Source organism: Syngnathus floridae, chromosome 1, assembly GCF_059516105.1.
Source record: "Syngnathus floridae isolate MCC-2025c chromosome 1, RoL_Sflo_1.0, whole genome shotgun sequence".
NCBI classification, from domain to species: domain Eukaryota; kingdom Metazoa; phylum Chordata; class Actinopteri; order Syngnathiformes; family Syngnathidae; genus Syngnathus; species Syngnathus floridae.
Window position 1 is genome coordinate 26,102,577 of NC_142413.1, and position 17,548 is coordinate 26,120,124.

At 44.1% G+C, this 17,548-nt stretch overlaps 2 protein-coding genes across 6 annotated transcripts in view; one reads left to right on the top strand and one right to left on the bottom strand.

The window, feature by feature from the left end:
- spdl1 (spindle apparatus coiled-coil protein 1) overlaps window positions 1-16,106 on the bottom strand; it is a 192,484-nt gene extending 176,378 nt beyond the window's left edge. Inside the window, exon 1 of the mRNA XM_088390576.1 lies at window positions 15,862-16,106. The gene's annotated coding sequence lies outside the window, so the exon portion shown is untranslated. The remainder of the gene's footprint in view (window positions 1-15,861) is intronic.
- The window catches only part of LOC148404738 (uncharacterized), a 41,165-nt gene continuing 39,392 nt past the window's right edge, over window positions 15,776-17,548 (top strand). The window contains exons 1-2 of one of the 5 annotated variants that reach the window (XR_015861433.1): window positions 15,776-16,171; window positions 17,260-17,388. Coding sequence is in view for 3 of the 5 variants with exons in the window: in XM_088390612.1 (XP_088246738.1) it covers window positions 16,021-16,171; window positions 17,260-17,388 (280 nt within the window). In the remaining 2 variants the exon portion in view is untranslated. The remainder of the gene's footprint in view (window positions 16,172-17,259; window positions 17,389-17,548) is intronic. The other 4 variants (XM_088390612.1, XM_088390617.1, XM_088390627.1 and 1 more) reach the window with 4 other exon arrangements.

The window sequence follows — 17,548 nt, forward strand, 5'->3', positions numbered from 1 at the left end:
GAAAAGCCGCTCCGGAATATACGTTGCATCAGCCATAAAATGCACAATAAAGTGAAAAAAAACATACAAGTCACACCGGAGTATAAGTCGCATTTTGGGGGAAACGTCTTTGACAAAATCTAACACCAAGAACAGACATGAACGAGCAACAACAGGCTAAACGATACGGTATGCTAACGTGACATAAACACAAACGAAGAGGTGAGAAAGGGCCTGACGTAACATTAACAGTTATCCAAATAACTATAACATAAATAACACCTTTATCAAACCATCTGTGTCACTCCAAATCATTAAATCAATCGATCGTCCTTTATATTTATATATTGTGCGTCGCGCCGCTGACATTGGACTCGTCGTCAGTTGCAGTTCAAATTATTCCACAGGCCCATATAACGATGTATAAATTATATATCAAATAACTATTATATAAACAACAATATCATCAAACCATCTGTGTCACTCAAAATCATTGAATCCATCAATCATCCTTTATGTAATCAATGTCGCGTGTGCGCCACGCCGCTGACGTCGGACTCGTCGTCAGTTGCAGTTCAAATTATTCCACAGGCCCATATAACGATATATAAAGTATATATCAAATTCCTATTTTATAAACAATATTATCAAACCATCTGTGTCACTCCAAATCATTAAATCCATCGATCAAAATCTCCGTCCTTAATATAAACAACGCCGCGTGCGCTGCGCCGCTGACGTCGGACTCGTCGTCAGTGGCAGTTCAAATGATTCCACAGGCCCATGTAATTATAAACAACAATTTTATCAAACAATCTCTGTCACTCCAAGTCATTAAATCCCGTGATCGAATCCTTTGTCCTTTATGGAAACAATGCCGCGTGTGCGCCGCACCGCTGGCGTCAGTTGCAGTTCAAATTACAGTAATCTCTTGCTACATCGCAGTTCGTTTATCGCGAAGGCAGAACAGCAAAAAACAAGTAACACTTCCGTGAGCCACCCCCCACAATGAACTGCATCGGAAGTTAACAACGAACGCATATACTTACGAACCTTTTGAGATACAAACCGGAGCTTTGCGATTTTTCAGCTACTTACGAATCAATTTTTGACTCCGAACCGACGCACCAGCCACCGCCTTGTCTCTTTTGCTCTGCCATTCCCTGTTTGTCTTGGGGCGTTAGCAGTGTAAAAACTTGTTCATGGTCTTGTACGCCGCTTAGCATAGCACCACCTGGGGAGCCACGACGAAGACACTGCACATGTCCACGCTGGCCCTGGTGTTCTCAGCTGCCAAGTACTGTGCCCCGGCCTGGTGCCATAGCCCCCATGTCAATGAGTTGGATGTCGCCCTCAACAACGCCCTGCGGACTGTCTCGGGGTGCCTGCGAGCCACCCGAGTAAACCAACTGCCTGTCCTCGCAGGCATCGCCCCGGCTAACATCAGACAAGAAGCAGCCACGCTGGCCCTTCCCGAAAGGCACAGACCAGTGAATCCCACCTCCTCCATAAGATCATCACAGAGACACCACGACGCGTGCGCCCAAAGTCACGACGCCCCTTTGCCATCCAAGCCCATGAGCTGCTCAGCACAACATCAGCGGACACTTCCAAGGCCACCTGGGTCAAGACCAAATGGAGAGAACATTGGAAGTCAGCAGAACCATCGAGGCTGCACCACTATATCAATGACCCCACAGACGTCTCTGGCCAGGACTTGCCCCGGAAACAGTGGACAACCCTCAATCGCCTGAGGACCGGCGTTGGACGCTATGGAGCTGCAATGAAGAGGTGGGGACTCGCAGATAGTGCCTCCTGCGAGTGTGGGGACCCAGTCCAAACAGTAGAGCACATCAGCAGCAGTTGCCCCAAACACCGAATGGCAAACAAGACCTGATTGATCTGGACGACGACACATTGACCTGGTTCGCCTCAACAGAGCTGCAAGTCTGAAGTCATACGACAGAAGAAGCAGTGTAAAAAAAAATTGTGTAGTCGAGAATGTCTCCTAAGACTATCGATAGAAACTCAACATCATCAAGGAGCATGGCGAAGACGTGTACCGTCAAGCCCGCAACGGAGTATAGCTGGTGTCGTGCAAAATTACATAGGTAGAGCCTAATGGATGACTGAGCTTCTCACCCTATCTCTAAGGGAGAGCCCGAACACCCTGCGGAGGAAACTCATTTCGGCCGCTTGTATCCGGATCTTGTTCTTTTATTCACGACCCATAGCTCGTGACCATAGGCGATGGGAGGAGCATAGAGCTTTGCCTTTTTGCTCAGCTCTATTTTCACCATGACGGATCGGTACAGAGTCCGCATTACAGCCGACGGTGACAAAGGGCAGCCTTGGCGGAGTTCAACCCTCACTGGAATGAAACTGCCGGAAAGGCGGACTCTGGCATCGATGATACAGGGACCGAACCGCCCTTATCAGTTGGTTTGGCACCCCGTACTCCCGTGCGATCTCATGCGGTTTAAAAAGGAAATAACATGAAGTGATCAATTTACTAGTACGTAAGTAATGTGTTAATGATCAAGTAATAATATTAATAATTTCACATATAAGCAGCGTTCCCTCTAAGCTTCGCAGTTGCGCACTGCTCGCTCAGTCTGCGCACAAGAAACTCCATGCTGCAAACAAAATAAAATTCAGCATATATCTAATGTTAGACGTAATCTAATCTAATTAAGTGTAACGTTTTGTAGTGTAAATCAGTGATTGACAGGTGTCCAGCCTGAAACTGTGTCCTGCCCATCCGTGCCGTGCAGGTTAGTTAGCTAACAACAGTCAAGAGATGCAAATGCTAATAAGTGAGCTAACCCCTTATCGTGGCGAAACGAACGAGCGGCGACACATCCACTCGCCAAGCCAAAGTAAATAAAAGATGCGGCGGTCCTTTTAAGATGGAATGGTTGTCGGAGTGTGTGTAAATAAAAGAGCAAACGGTGAAACTGGGTGTGATTTTCTCTTTTTCGAGTGAGAATGGTCTATCTACTATGCAAAACATGCAGTGAAGCCAAAGTGGCGGGCAAGTTTACGGAGGGTAAAATATAGACTGAATGTACATTTGGCTATCTCAAGTGTCACTGTTAGATAAATTGTATGTATATATGTTATCATGCGTTCTCTAATGAGTACTCATTAATAAGATAATTGCACAGAATGCTTGCTGTTTCGCCTTGCAGACGTCCACCAGACGGATTGTGAAAAACAACACGTCAAACGATGCTGTCTGGAACTTCCTGACCTTCTATACCTCTGGGAATCCAAGAAAGTTGTTGATAGCTCAAACTATGTTGTTGATGTCTGCACATAACATTTTGTCCTTGCATTCTTTTCTCATAACATCTTGTCTGTGACTTCTTGTTTCACATAACATTTTGTCTTTGCATTCTTTTTGTTTCTCATAACATCTTGTCTGTGACTTCTTGGTTCACATAACATCTTGTCCTTGCATTCTCGTTTCTTTTCTTATGAGACAAAGCCCACGCCTTCTCCCCTCCCCTTAGGGGCTAGTCTCACATTGTGGGTAGGGCATTCCAAATAAAAAGAGCGAAGAGTGCAAACAGATTTTTAGTGTAGTCAGATTGCTGTAAATCTGAATGCACTCCTCGCGAGAAAAAACTCAATATTCTGCCTCACTTGTTTTGTCTGCTGATCCTTTTCTTTTATACAGATATCCAATCAGAGAATTTACCTGACAGTCACATTCAGTAGAAATGTTATTTGAAAGCTGTTGGAATTGTACAAAGACTCAAGATGGGACAAGGGATCGGTACACTATTGCAGGAAAACTATTACAGAAAAGGAACGAGCTGTCACACTAAACAAAATCCGACCCCGAGCAAGTTAAAGTTCTCATTGACAATGTTCTATCTATCTATCTATCTATCTATCTATCTATCTATCTATCTATCTATCTATCTATCTATCTAATCTGGTGTTGTACACAGTGGTCCATAGTGTGTACAGGTAGCTTGTGTGTTGACACAGACACTAGAAATTTTAGAGGGAACATTGCATATAAGCCGCTCCTGATGATAAGTCACACCCCTGGCCAAACTATGAAAAAAAACAGATTTATAGTCCAGAAAATACAGTAATATCATGCATGAGATTAAGCAAAAAAGAATACTATAAAAATAAATTAGAGGATGATAAAAATAATATTAAGGGTATATGGACTCTACTAAACAACACTATTAGAGATGGTACCAAATAAAACAAGTTACCTAAATATTTTGTTAAAAATTACATTGAAAATTATAATATTGATGAGGTGGTGAGCGGCTTTAATCAGTTCTTTGTATGAACATTGGGCCTAAAATGGGAAAAAAAAAAACAGAATCCAGCGCCGAATACAGAGTACAGGGATGAACTCATAGAAAATAATCCCGAATGTTTTTGAGGGCAGTTGAGGAAAATGAAATTACCGTATTGTCCCGAATAATAGACGATGTTTTTTGCATTGAAATAATACTGAAAAAGTGGGGGTCGTCTTACATTCGGAGTCTAGACAATCTAAACATTCACAACACTAGATGGCACCAGATACTTTTAAAGCGAAGTTACATCACCGCGCCTTACGTCTCCTGTGAGTTACCTCAGTTTATCGCGATTGTTGGAGCTTGTGCGCAGCGGTAAGTTGAAGGTTGCAGGTATCAACTGAGTATGTTGCTGTGATCGTGTGCGTCTTGGACACAGAGTGAGTATATACATTTCATTGTTACTACTGTCCACTGTTGTGCCATTTGTCCGAGCGCAGTTTGCTTCGTGTGCACGCCGTTTGATTGACAGCTCCGGCGCGCTCCTTTAAGTTTGCCTCGCATCGTACGAGTAGCGGTTACGCAGCGGCACAGCGACTAACGGTCGCCAGCAAATGTATTTTGTTGTCTCAATGACCTATGTTTGGTGTGTTGCAGAGTATTTCATTTATGGTTATTTAGTATAGCGGAACCATTACACGCAGTTAGTTATGTGATGTGTGCCGTCTACTAGTGTTGTGTGACATCAGAAGTTGAGCGTTGACTTACGTGCTGTATTTCTGTTTGTTGCAGAACCACACGCACACACCCCACAAACCACACACACAGACACTTCACACGCTTCACACAATACCCTTTTGCCACTTTGCCTATATGCCTCTACGAGCCACAGTGCCTGTTATTTTTTTGCCAATAATTCAGTAAAACAATCAAAACTGAACCACGTCTTCCCTCCTGTGATCTGACCGACCCCCGGGGGTGAAAAGAGCATAACCATCCGAGCCAACCCCCTATACAGACGACCAATACTGGTAGCATTTTGCATTATTTTATTGCAATGTTTTTCCTTATTCAGATTTGTTTCGAGACTACGGTTACAGATAGACTTCACTTTGATGGTTAATGCAGTTATTGCAATTTTGTTGTTTTATCACAGTAGATTGGTTTGTTAACATTTCAAAAACCAGAAGCCATTCATTTACAAATGTGATTGCACTTTAGTTTACATATTTAAATGTTCAGATATTAAGATGTGATAGACAGTTTTTGCATGATTTGAATGAGGCAAAACAACATGCTTTTTCTCTCAAATATATTGTTAAAATAATTTGTTTCAGATGTAATCATTTTCTGGATAAAAATTAAATTTGGTGTTCAAAAAGTCTGATTTCAAACTTGAGTCTTGAAAAAGAGGGGGTTGTCTATAATCAGGGTCGTCTTATATTCGGGGCAATACGGTATTAACATTTTAAAACAGTGCAACAACAAAACATCTACTGACTGCAATGGCTCTGATATAACATTAGTTAAGCAAATCATTTAGGGGATTTCAAAGCCACTTGTGCATATCTGTAATTTGTCTATTCTAACTGGTACATTCCCAAAAGAGATGAAAATTGCTAAGGGCATTCCGCTTTATAAAATTGGGAGCAAACAACTGTAAAACTACAGACCCATCTCAATATTGCCACAACAATCAAAAATATTGTAAAGACTTTATAACAGTAGAATGGATGAATTTTTGGAAAAACAAATTAAGTGCAGAGAAGTTAGGGTTAACAGATCAAGAGCACAGCCCTTAATGGAATCAATCAAGGAAATGACAGATGCAATAGACAACAAAAGACCGTTTGGGGAAATACTTACAAAACTTCACGACAGCCACATCATCCTGCAGAAAAGTGCAATAAGGACTATTCATAAAGTCAACTACTTGGAACATAAAACTCCACTTTTCATACAATCCAAACTATTGAAATTTACTGACAGTTTATCTTATCAAACAGCAATCATCATGTATAAGGCAAAAACAAAACCACTACCAAAGACTATCCCAAACTATCGGAAGGGAGGTTTATAAGCTATGGGGGAATCATAACTTCAAACTCTTAAACCAACGAACAACCTTGAAAAGTTTCTGTATATCTATAACCGGGGTCAAACTATGGAAGTAAGTGAAGAACTCAAGCAAAGTCCAAATATCCACCAGTTCAAAAAAATGTACAAAAATATGTTGTTTTGCGGGTACAAGGACTTATCGTCATTGATTGTCAGTGTGTGTGTGTGTGTGTGTGTGTGTGTGTGTGTGTGTGTGTGTGTGTGTGTGTGTGCGCATGGATATGTATGTATGCATGGACATCTATACTTGTGGGTATATGTGTATAGGGATATTCAGTAATCCCTCGCTATATCCCGGTTAATTTATCGCGGCTTCAGTACATCGTGGAATCCCTCCACACAAGAAAAGAAATAAAATAATCAAAAATTCATAATCCGTCCATTTATCTTATTCCACTTATCCGGGGTCGGGTCACAGGGGCAGCAGCTTTAGGAGGGACTCCCAGACTTTCCTCTCCCCAGCCACTTCGTCCAGCTCATCCCAGGGGATCTGTCCAGCTCATCATGGGGGATCCCGAGGCATTTCCAGGGCAGCTGAGAGACAGTCTCTCCAGCGCGTCCTGGGTCGTCCACGGGGTCTCCTGCCGGTGAGACATGCCCGCAACACCTCCCCAGGGAGGCGTCCAGGAGGCATCCTGGTAAGATGCCCGAGCCACCTCATCTGGCTCATCTCAACGTGGAGGATGACCGGCTCTACTCCGAATCTCTCCCGGATGACCGAGCTTCTCACCCTATCTCTGAGGGAGAGCCCAAACACCCTGCGGAAAAAAACTCAAGTCGGCCGCTTGTACCCGGGATCTTGTTTTTTCATAGCTCGTGACCATAGGTGATTGGAGACTCCACCTCAGAGTCTCCAGGCCCTGCTTCCGCAATGGAAAGTGCATTGCTGGAATTGAGGAGGTCTTCGAAGTATTCTCTCCACTGGTCGAGGTAAGCAGCACGCCATCTCCACAAAAACAGTGCTGACGGTGCTCTGCTTCCCCCTGATGAGATGCCGGATGGTGGACCAGAATTTTCTCGAAGCCGTCCGGAAGTCATTCTCCATGGCTTCGCCAAACTTCTCCCACGCCCGGGTTTTTGCCTCAGCAACCACTGAAATCGCGTTCAGCTTGGCCATCCGGTACCTGCCGGCTGACTCCGGCCAAAACAGCCCGATAGGACTCCTTTCACAGCTTGATGGCATCCCTTACCGCCGGTGTCCACCAGCAGGTTTGGGGGTTGCCGCCACGACAGGCACCGACCACCTTACGGCCACAGCTTCAGTCGGCTACCTCAACAATGGAGGCAAGGAACATGGTCCTCTCCGACTCTATGTCCCCTGCCTCCTCCAGGACGTGGGGAAAGCTCTGTCGGAGGTGGAAGTTGAAGTTTTTCCTGACAGGGGATTCTGCCAGACATTCCCACAGTACGTTTGGGTTTGCCAGGTCTGACCAGCATCTTCTCCCACCATCGGAGCCAACGCACCACCAGGTGGTGATCAGTTGACAGCTCCGCCCCTCTCTTCACCTGAGTGTCCAAAACAGGCGGCCGCAAATCCGATGACACGAAGTCGATCATCGAACTGCAGCCTAGGGTGTCCTGGTGCCAAGTGTACACATGGACACCCTTATGTTTGAACATGATGTTAATTGTTGACAATCCGTGTCAAGCACAGAAGTCCAATAATAGAACACTGCTCGGGTTCAGCTCAGGGGGGCCATTCCACCCAATCACGCCCTTCCAGGTCTCACTGTCATTGCCCACGTAAGCATTGAAGTCTTCCAGTAGAACGATGGACTCCCCAGAAGGAGCGCTCTCCAGCACTCCAGGACTCAGAAAAGTGTGGGTACTCTGAGCTGTCGTTTGGTGCATAGACACAAACAACAGTCAGGACCCGTCCCCCCCACCCAAAGGCGGAGGGAAGCTACTCTCTCATTCACCAGGGTGAATTCATAACATCATTGATCATGATGTTATGAAGAACTGGGAGTACAACTTCATCTGGCAGCTGGTGTAGAGCTTTATTTTGATAACATGAGAAACAAAAAATTCTTGACATTAATTAAAAAAAAAAAAGAGAAATGGAGTCAGAGGTGACAAAACTTGCTGCAGCTCAGCAATTCATTGCAGGCGCCCAGCCGGGGGCCAAAAGTATACCCACACCTGCTCAACGCCTCTCACCGTAGGCAGCTCCAGAGTGGAAAAGAGAGTCCAGCCCCTCTCGAGAGGGCTTGTACCAGAACCCAAACTGTGTGCGGACACAAAATGACTATGTCTAGTGGGAACTTTTCTACCTCATACACCAGCTCGGGCTCCTTTCCAGCCAGAAAGGTGACATTCCATGTCCAAGAAGCCAGCCTCTGTAGCCAGGGATCGGACCGCCACCCAGCTCTCTTTGCACCCGACCCCTTTGGCCTCTCCCACAGTTGGTGAACCCATGGGAAGGGGGACCCACATTTCCTTTTCGAGCTGTGCCCGGCCGGACCCCATGGGCGAAGGCCCGGCCACCAGACACTCGCCTTCCAGCCCAAACACCAGGCCTGGCTCCAGAGGGGGGCCCCGGTGACCCGCGTCCGGGCGAGGGAAAGCGAAATCCATTTATATTTTTCTTTATAAGGGGTTTATGTGAGCCGTGCTTTGTCTGTGTTGTCATTTCCATAGAGTGAAGGAACTGAACTATGAATGAAACAAAGTCTTTCGGTGAATTCTTGTCTATACTGATAAAAGAGTTCTGAGACACTCATCCTTGATCAAGCAGAACAGATGTGGAAACACTGCTTGAAAAACTAAATTTGACCAGGCACTTCTTTGAGGCTCTGATGTTAGGGGATGGTGCAATGATTTGTGTGGATTGACGCATCCACCAACGGAACATTTTGATCTCTCCACTTCAACATCCTTGAGTTGTTTGGACTACAAAATTCTCTCAGCGTAATAAACAAGGCGGATTTGCGAATCCGGCATGTTTATGACTCGGATTTCCGTTTGGCAACACCCATTACTTTGTTTGGTTTGTCCCGCCCCAACAAATGTAATAGATAAAAATACATAATAGAAAACGGAGAAATTTGAACGGAGTAAAAAATAGCCCCCAAAAAGATCATAAAAATATCTCTGCAGCACTTGGAGGGATACCGTATTTATTCTAATTATCGCCCATATTCTAATAATAGCCCAGTGTGTGTTAGCGATGACATAAATAAAAAACATTACTGCCTCTAATTATTGCCCATGCTGCTAAAAATTCCCCAAAACTTACGTTTTCCTCCGCGACCGCATGCCGACGTCATTGCGCAAGTTTAAATATGACTGATTTGACAGCACGTCGAATGTCCCTTTTAAATTGTTTTTCTCCATAAACTATGTATTTGCAGGGTATTTCAATACCGCCCCCCGCCAAGTATGAATTTGTAACCATTTTATCAAACACCTTCACTCGCTGCCTCGTTCTATGCCTATGAAATGCCGCAGGATTTGCCTTGAAATTAGGTCATAATCATAGTTCCGGATTGACACGTTTTGTGATTGGGCCAAGGAAAATGAAACCACACGAATCTTTCCTGGAAATATTTGATTTCAGACGGATTTGAATGATCGACTGAAAAAATGCCAAAATATAGAAAATTCAGTGCCTCTTGGCGATCGGACAAAAAGTGTTCTCTATTAATCGCCCACCGCGCTTGTTGGACATAAACCTTCCCTGGGCGATAATTAGAATAAATACGGTATATTGCACTTTTCTACACTCCCAGAGACTCCAAATACACAAGACAATCATTGTAAAAGCAAAAAAAGTAGATTTTTCCATGATGCGTGCCTTAAAGGCCTAGAGACATCCCTTTTTTTTTTTTTCAATTAGAACGCAATTTGATAGAGTGTATGAAGAGAACACATTAGCCGCATTGGAAATTAAAAATGGACACCGATTACTAAGAATAAAGCTAAAATTAAATGCCAGTTTATCGATCGGGTTCCGCACGCAGCCAGACTGGTGGCGCCATTACTGTGACGTCACAAGTTGTACATCCGGATCTCAACAAACCCAAACAACACGGCAGATGATAGCGACAGCTCCGTTTCTAGCGGCAATATTAGCATCATTTTATCCGATTCAGAAACCTCTTTTGATGAATCTAGCAGTTGGTTCACTTGGGCTGAGCTGAGCACGTTTTCTGAATTGTGCCCCTCCCGTCACTCTGGTTAGGTTGGCATAGTAAAAAGTGCTCTTGGGGGCTTTAGAGTGCCGAGTGATCTCGGCACATGAAGAAATGACCCCCTGCAACGTTTGGTTTAGGTTTTATAAGCATTTTTAATTTCATTGCTTAAATCGCATTTTCTCGATGAGCTGAGCACGTTTTCTGAATTGTGCCTCTCCCGTCACTGTGGTTAGGTTGGCATAGTAAAAAGTTCTCAGGGGGTTTAGAGTGCCGAGTTGACCACTGCGCATGAAGAAATGAACATCTGCAGCGTTTGGTTTAGGTTTTAGGCGCATTTTTCATTTTATTGCTTAAATCGCATTTTTTCGACGAGCTGAGCACATTTTCTGAATTGTGCCCTTCCCGTCATGCTTCGACATACTTTTCAAAGTCAAAGTCTCAAAGTCTCCTTTATTGTCAATTCCTCCGACTGTCAAGACATACAAAGAGATCGAACTTACGTTTCTCATTATCCCAGGGTGACAAGACAGAGTTCACAACGCACATACAAGTAAACAACACAGGAAAAATAAAACAAGAAGATGAACAATAAGAGTGATAGCACGCTAGCCGCTCCCGATGCACAGCAGAGTCCGGAAAGATGACAGTCAACCAGGCCACTGTGAACACGAGCACACAGCAGGCACGCACTGTCCGGTTCGTGGATCCTATCAGGCGAACGCAACCCATCTTGTCGTCCCACGAACGAACGTACACCAGGAGAATGGAAGACACGGCTGGGCGAGCTGGGTTGGCCGCAAGCCTGGCGTCTCCGCGCTGGCCCCTCTTCTCTTTTTGTTTACATTCACTGAAGCTAAACGCGTACAACTTGCGACGTCATGAGACGTCACTTCCGGCTGGCAGCTCGGTGCAGTCAAACTCGTCTGCGCAGCAAATTTAAATTATATTTTTCAGAACAACAGCTTCCTTTTCGTTGTTTCGATCGTCAATTTTATTTATTGGCCCATAAGCTAACTAAAACCGATTTATACATATACCGGGCCTTTAAAGGTGGATAGTGGTTCAAAAATTTAATATCTCGTCAGATGGTATGTACTACTTTTTAATACTTTTTAATGGCCTTATTTTGCGCTAATTGTATTGACTACCTTTTAATATGCTTTGCAACCCTGCAGATACCCAGTATATTTGTTTAAGGTATATTTCCCGATTTAGGTGGGAGACTCCGGATTTTGATCCTCTCCCGCCTGCTACAGAGAATGACGATTTTGTTGGATTTAATTTAAATTTAAGTGACAAATGTTACTTATGCTATAGTTATTTGAATAACTCTTTATATGTTACTTCAGGCACGTTCTCAGTTCCTTGTTTATGTTTATGTAACGTTAGCATACCGCACTTTCACCTGGTTCTTCCCTATTCTATTTTTATTTTAAATTGCCTTTAAAGATGATGTCTGTTCCTGTTGTTGGATTTTATCAAATAAATTTTCCTCAAAAATGGGACATGTGCAAGTTATGTCTTTTTCCTCTTCGTTATACATTTTATGGCTGGTGCAATTTATACTCTGGAGCGACTCATAGTCCGGAAACTACGGTAAATGTCCAAACACAATTTTTCTACCAAGCGAACATAAAAATCTAGTCAATGTAATATATATAAAATCATTCAATCAGAATATGAGACCTGTGACATAAGTAACACAAAATACATGGTCATCTTTGTATATTTTCCAATTTAAAGGAGCCAAAATATACTCTATATATATACTCTAATCTCCTAAATACTGAAACAGTTTTTCTTACCTAAAACTGTACAGTAATCCCTCGCTACTTCTCGCTTCACCTATTGTGGCCTCGGTGCATCGGAAAAGAATTATTGCGGATATATTCGGTGCATGGCAGCTTTTTGCAGCGTCTGCCCATATGACACACAATTAGCCGGTAGAGGAGAGGACACAAATGGGAACATGTTGATCTCTAACCTAGCCACTACTTGGCTTAGAACTGTAAGAGCAGTTCTAACCACACTTTATCTCAGCCTCCCGGAGTCGCACTATGCATCTACTTTTTCACTTTGTTCGCGTCAGCAAAATCGGCAGCATCTCTGATTTGCACTTCCTTTTGTCACGAACGAGGCAGGACAATCAAATGCAACACGGGCTCACACAAAGTTCAAAGAAGACAAGGAGGGCTGGAATGACTGCAGACCAGGACGACGAGGCAAGCTGACTAGCTGGTCAGGGAGCTTACGTCGTGCGTAATTGAAGCAGAAGGGCATAACAAGCTTTTTAAAGCTTATTAAAAAGTGTTTAAAGATATAATGAAGTTTAAAAGTACAATAAAGTGTTTAAAAACAAAATTATAAAAGTCTTGTGTGGTTGCTGTAGCGCTGGGCCGCAGGGGCACGTTAGCCGGCCAGCACGGCAACAGCAGAGCGGAGCCATGACACGTTTACACTTTAAGTCGCTATCGGCGTGTATTTAATTGCCATTCTCCCACTGTGATCAAGCCAGCCGTCTTTTGTTTTTCTCATGTGCCCCTATTATTTACAGTAAAAGCAAGCCGATGACTCGCAGAACAGCGCGAGATGTCTTTTTAAAACAAAAGTTCTGTGATTTGTGCTCTTTTCACTAGCTAAAATGCTAATATTTACAGAGTTTATTACTGTAAATAACAGCATTTTCACTAAATATCTACTAGGTCATGTGACCTTTTCGACCCCAAACACTGCAGGATGATAATCCTACATGGGTTGGTTGAGATACACCTCTTAAATTTTCATTCCATCCATCCATCCATCCACCCATCTGTACCGCTTGTCCCCAAGGCGGTCGCGGGCATGCTGGAGCCTATCCCAGCAGTCATCGGGCAGTAGGCGGGGGATACTGAACTGGTTTCCAGCCAATCGCAGCGACGAACAACCATCCGCACTCGCACCTACGGGCAATTTGGGGTGCTCAATCAGCCTACCGTGCATGTTTTTGGGATATGGGAGGAAACCGGAGTTCCCGGAGGAAACCTACACAGGCACGGGTAGAAGAACATGTAAATTTCACACAGGGAGGAATCAAACCCACACCCTCGGAACTGCTAACCAGTGTCCAACCGAGCCGCCCAATTTTGATTCCAATGTTTTAAATATTTTTAGTGAATTTATTACTGTAAATATTAGCATTTTAACTCTTAATAGCTAAATGTTTGCATTTTAGCTCAATAGCTCACAGGTCATGTGACCTAATGGCCCCAAACTGTGTAGGACAGTGGTTCTTAACCTGGCAGAGCTGGCATGACATTGCCCCACCCCCGCTCTGTGGATGGCCAGACACACTGCTAGCACCCCCCCCCCCCCCCCCCTTGACCGCGGATGGCCAAACACACTGGTAGCACCCCCCCACCCCCGTCGTCCGCGGATGGCAGAACACACCGGTAGCGCACCCCCCTTCATCTGCGGATGGCCGAACACACCGGTAGCACCCCCCCCCCCCCCCCATCGTCCACGGATGGCCGAACACATTGTTTGATAAAATTGTTGTTTATAATTATATGGTCCTGTGGAATCATTTGATCTGCAACTGACGACGAGTCCGACGTCAGCGGCGCAGCGCACGCGGGGTTGTTTATATTAAGGACAACGATTTTGATCGATGGATTTAATGATTTGGAGTGACACAGATGGTTTGATAATATTGTTGTTTATATAATAGGAATTTGATATATACTTTATATATCGTTATATGGGCCAGTGGAATAATTTGAACTGCAACTGACGACGAGTCCGACGTCAGCGACGCGGCGCACACGCGGCATTGTTTACATAAAGGACGATCGATGGATTTAATGATTTGGAGTGACACAGATGGTTTGATAAAGGTGTTATTTATGTTATAGTTATTTGGATAACTGTTAATGTTACGTCAGGCTCTTTCTCAGCTCTTCGTTTGTGTTTATGTCACGTTAGTATACCGTATCGTTTAGCCTGTTGTTGATCGTTCATGTCTGTTCTTAGTGTTGGATTTTGTCGAATAAATTTCCCCCAAGATGCTACTTATACTCTGGTGTGACATATGGGTTTTTTTCACTTTATTGTGCATTTTATGGCTGATGCGACGTATATTCCGGAGCTACTTTTAGTGCGAAAAATACGGTATATTAAAACCTACTGCTGATGCAATTTTAAATTTGCATGTCAATAACACATTTTTAATTTTGAAATATAATAAAAATACAACATGGTGAGGCATGTGATTACGATCTTTAATTTTAAAGACCGGATGTCTTTACATGCTATCGTACTGCTATGCTTTCCATCCATCCATCCATCCATCTTCTTCTGCTTATCCGGGGTCGGGTCGCGGGGGCAGCAGCTTTAGGAGGGACTCCCAGACTTCCCTCTCCCCAGCCACTTCATCCAGTTCATCCCGGGGGATCCCAAGGCGTTCCCAGGCCAACTGAGAGACATAGTCTCTCCAGCGCATCCTGGGTCGTCCCCGGGGTTTCCTACCGGTTGGACATGCCCGGAACACCTCCCCAGGGAGGCGTCCAGGAGGCATCCTGATGAGATGCCCAAGCCACCTCATCTGGCTCGTCTCAACGTGGAGGAGTAGCGACTCTACTCCGAGTCTCTCCCGGATGACCAAGCTTCTCACCCTATCTCTAAGGGAGAGCCCGGACATCCTGCGGAGAAAACTCATTTGGGCCGCTTGTATCCGGCTTTCCATTTGCTCTCTTTTACGGCGGTTACATGCTGTCACACAGCTCTTCTTTTCTTTCGCTCTCTTTTACCGCAATGCCTGAAGCTTTTATTTTGATGTCTTTACATGCTATCAGAATGCTATGCTTTCAATTTGCTCTCTTTAACGGTGTTTACATGCTATCACACTGCTCTTCTTTTCCTTCGCTCTGTTTTACCGCAACGCCTGAAATAGGGGCACACTTTTTTTTTTAAAGAGCGGCTGGCCTGACCACGAGAAAACGAAAGCCAGCATGACCGCAGTATTCTCCCGTCACTTATAAACCCGTGAAGTATCGCATTAACGAAAGATGAAGCGCGAAGTGGCGAGGGATCACTTTTGTCTGTCATGTCCCGTTACTGCTGCATTAGGATATTTAAAACAATCTTATTTCATTGAGAATAAATTGTAACATAAATCAGCCTGGCCTAGGTCATGTAATTTGTGGACGGTTCATAAAATAGACAGTAAGAACGAACGTTCGACCAGCTTTTTCCTCGCTCAGAGTTGAATTTGTTCAGGCTCGAATTGGAATTTCCGAGTCTGTGTAGTTTACGACAATAACAATGCAATACACAACTAAAACAATACCAATGCAAAAAAACAAGTACAACTTTTAACTCACGACAATGCCGCCTTTCGCTTATTTTTTCTTCTTCGTCTTCTTCTTCTTCTACTCCTTTTTCTACTTTTTCTACTTCTTCTTCTACTTCCTTCTTCTTCTCCTCCTCGCCTCTGACTAAATACTGTACACGCCCCCAGCGAGCTACACAACCAAATAGGAATGTTCAAAGTTGTTTTTCGAAATGTGGAACATGGGAGCAAATGCGGCGGGGAGACAGCGCACCCGAAAAACTGGACACCTGCGCACTTGCATGCCCAACGGGAACGCGAAATTGAGGGGCAAATACTCGCCGTACACTCTACGCTCTTCGGTAAAGTGTACACTTAGTTAAAGTGTACCAATGTTTGAGCGCGTACATTCAGAAAGGTGTTATCATTATCTACATAAAAAACGAAGGCAACAAAGTGACAATTAATATAATGGAAAATATTTTAGTTACTTCAACTTTAGAAAACACTCATTAAATTCAGTAGATTCAAATTAAAGTATTTAATACAAAGTATTGAAATATATAGTTAAAATAGTTTGGATTAATACACACATGCTGAGTGAATCCAAATCGTGAAAAATTAACTATAATTTGTTGACCTATTTCTGTCCTGGCCTACTTGGCTAAGGTCTTAGAAAAACTGGTTCACTAACAGCTTAGTCTTATTTTGGCCACAAACAAAATCCTGTCCGAACTGCAGTCTGTGTTGCGGCCTGGATATGGATGCACAACAGCCACTCTGAAGGTCCTAGACAATATCATTACTTCCCTAGATTCCAAGCAGATTTGTGTTGCTGCCTTCATTGGCCTGACAAAAGCCTTCGATTCCGTCATCCATTCCATCCTCCTGCAGAGGCTCTTTAGTATTGGCCTGTCATCACACACTTGTAATTGGTTTGTCAGCTACCTAAACAATCGAGTCCAGCAAGTTAATCGGAAAGCTTTCTTTCTGACCCTCTTACCATCTCCAAAGGAGTGCCTCAAGGCTCGATCTTAGACCCGACACTGTTCTCTATTTACATTAATGATGTTGTCAAGTATGCCGGCAGTTCAAAGATCCACCTTTATGCTTATGACACTATCCTATACTCTGAAGGCCCTTCTCTCCATTCTGCAGCATCCTCATTACAACTTAGTTTCACCTCCGTTGAACAATATTTCCATGATCTCCTTCTCAACACTAAGAACACAAAATGCATCATTTTCAACCGGACTCGTGCTCCGACCACTGCCCCTGAAATCTTTTGCGCGGATGGCATTGAACTTGAGTTTGTAAATTGTTACAAATATTTTGGCCTATGGTTGGACTCGTCCCTCTCCTTCACTACCCACTTAAAACACCTACAGTCAAAAGTCAAATCTCATCTTAGCTTACCTCTATCATAATAAGGCCTCCTTCACCCGTGCAGGTAGACACTCTCTTGTCAAAATGACCATCCTGCCCATTTTTGATTATGGCGACGCCATAGGACGGCATCCCACTCCACTCTCAGTAACCCTGGACCCGCTTCACCACTCCGGCATCCGCTTCGCCACAGGTGCGCACTTCTCCACTCACCACTGTGACTTGTATAAATTAATTGACTGGACATTGCTCCACTCCTGACGACTCCACCATTGGTCTCACCTCATTTACAAATCCATAATCGGTATGTCACCTCCCTATCTCACACACAAATAAAGGCACTTTCCTTTGAT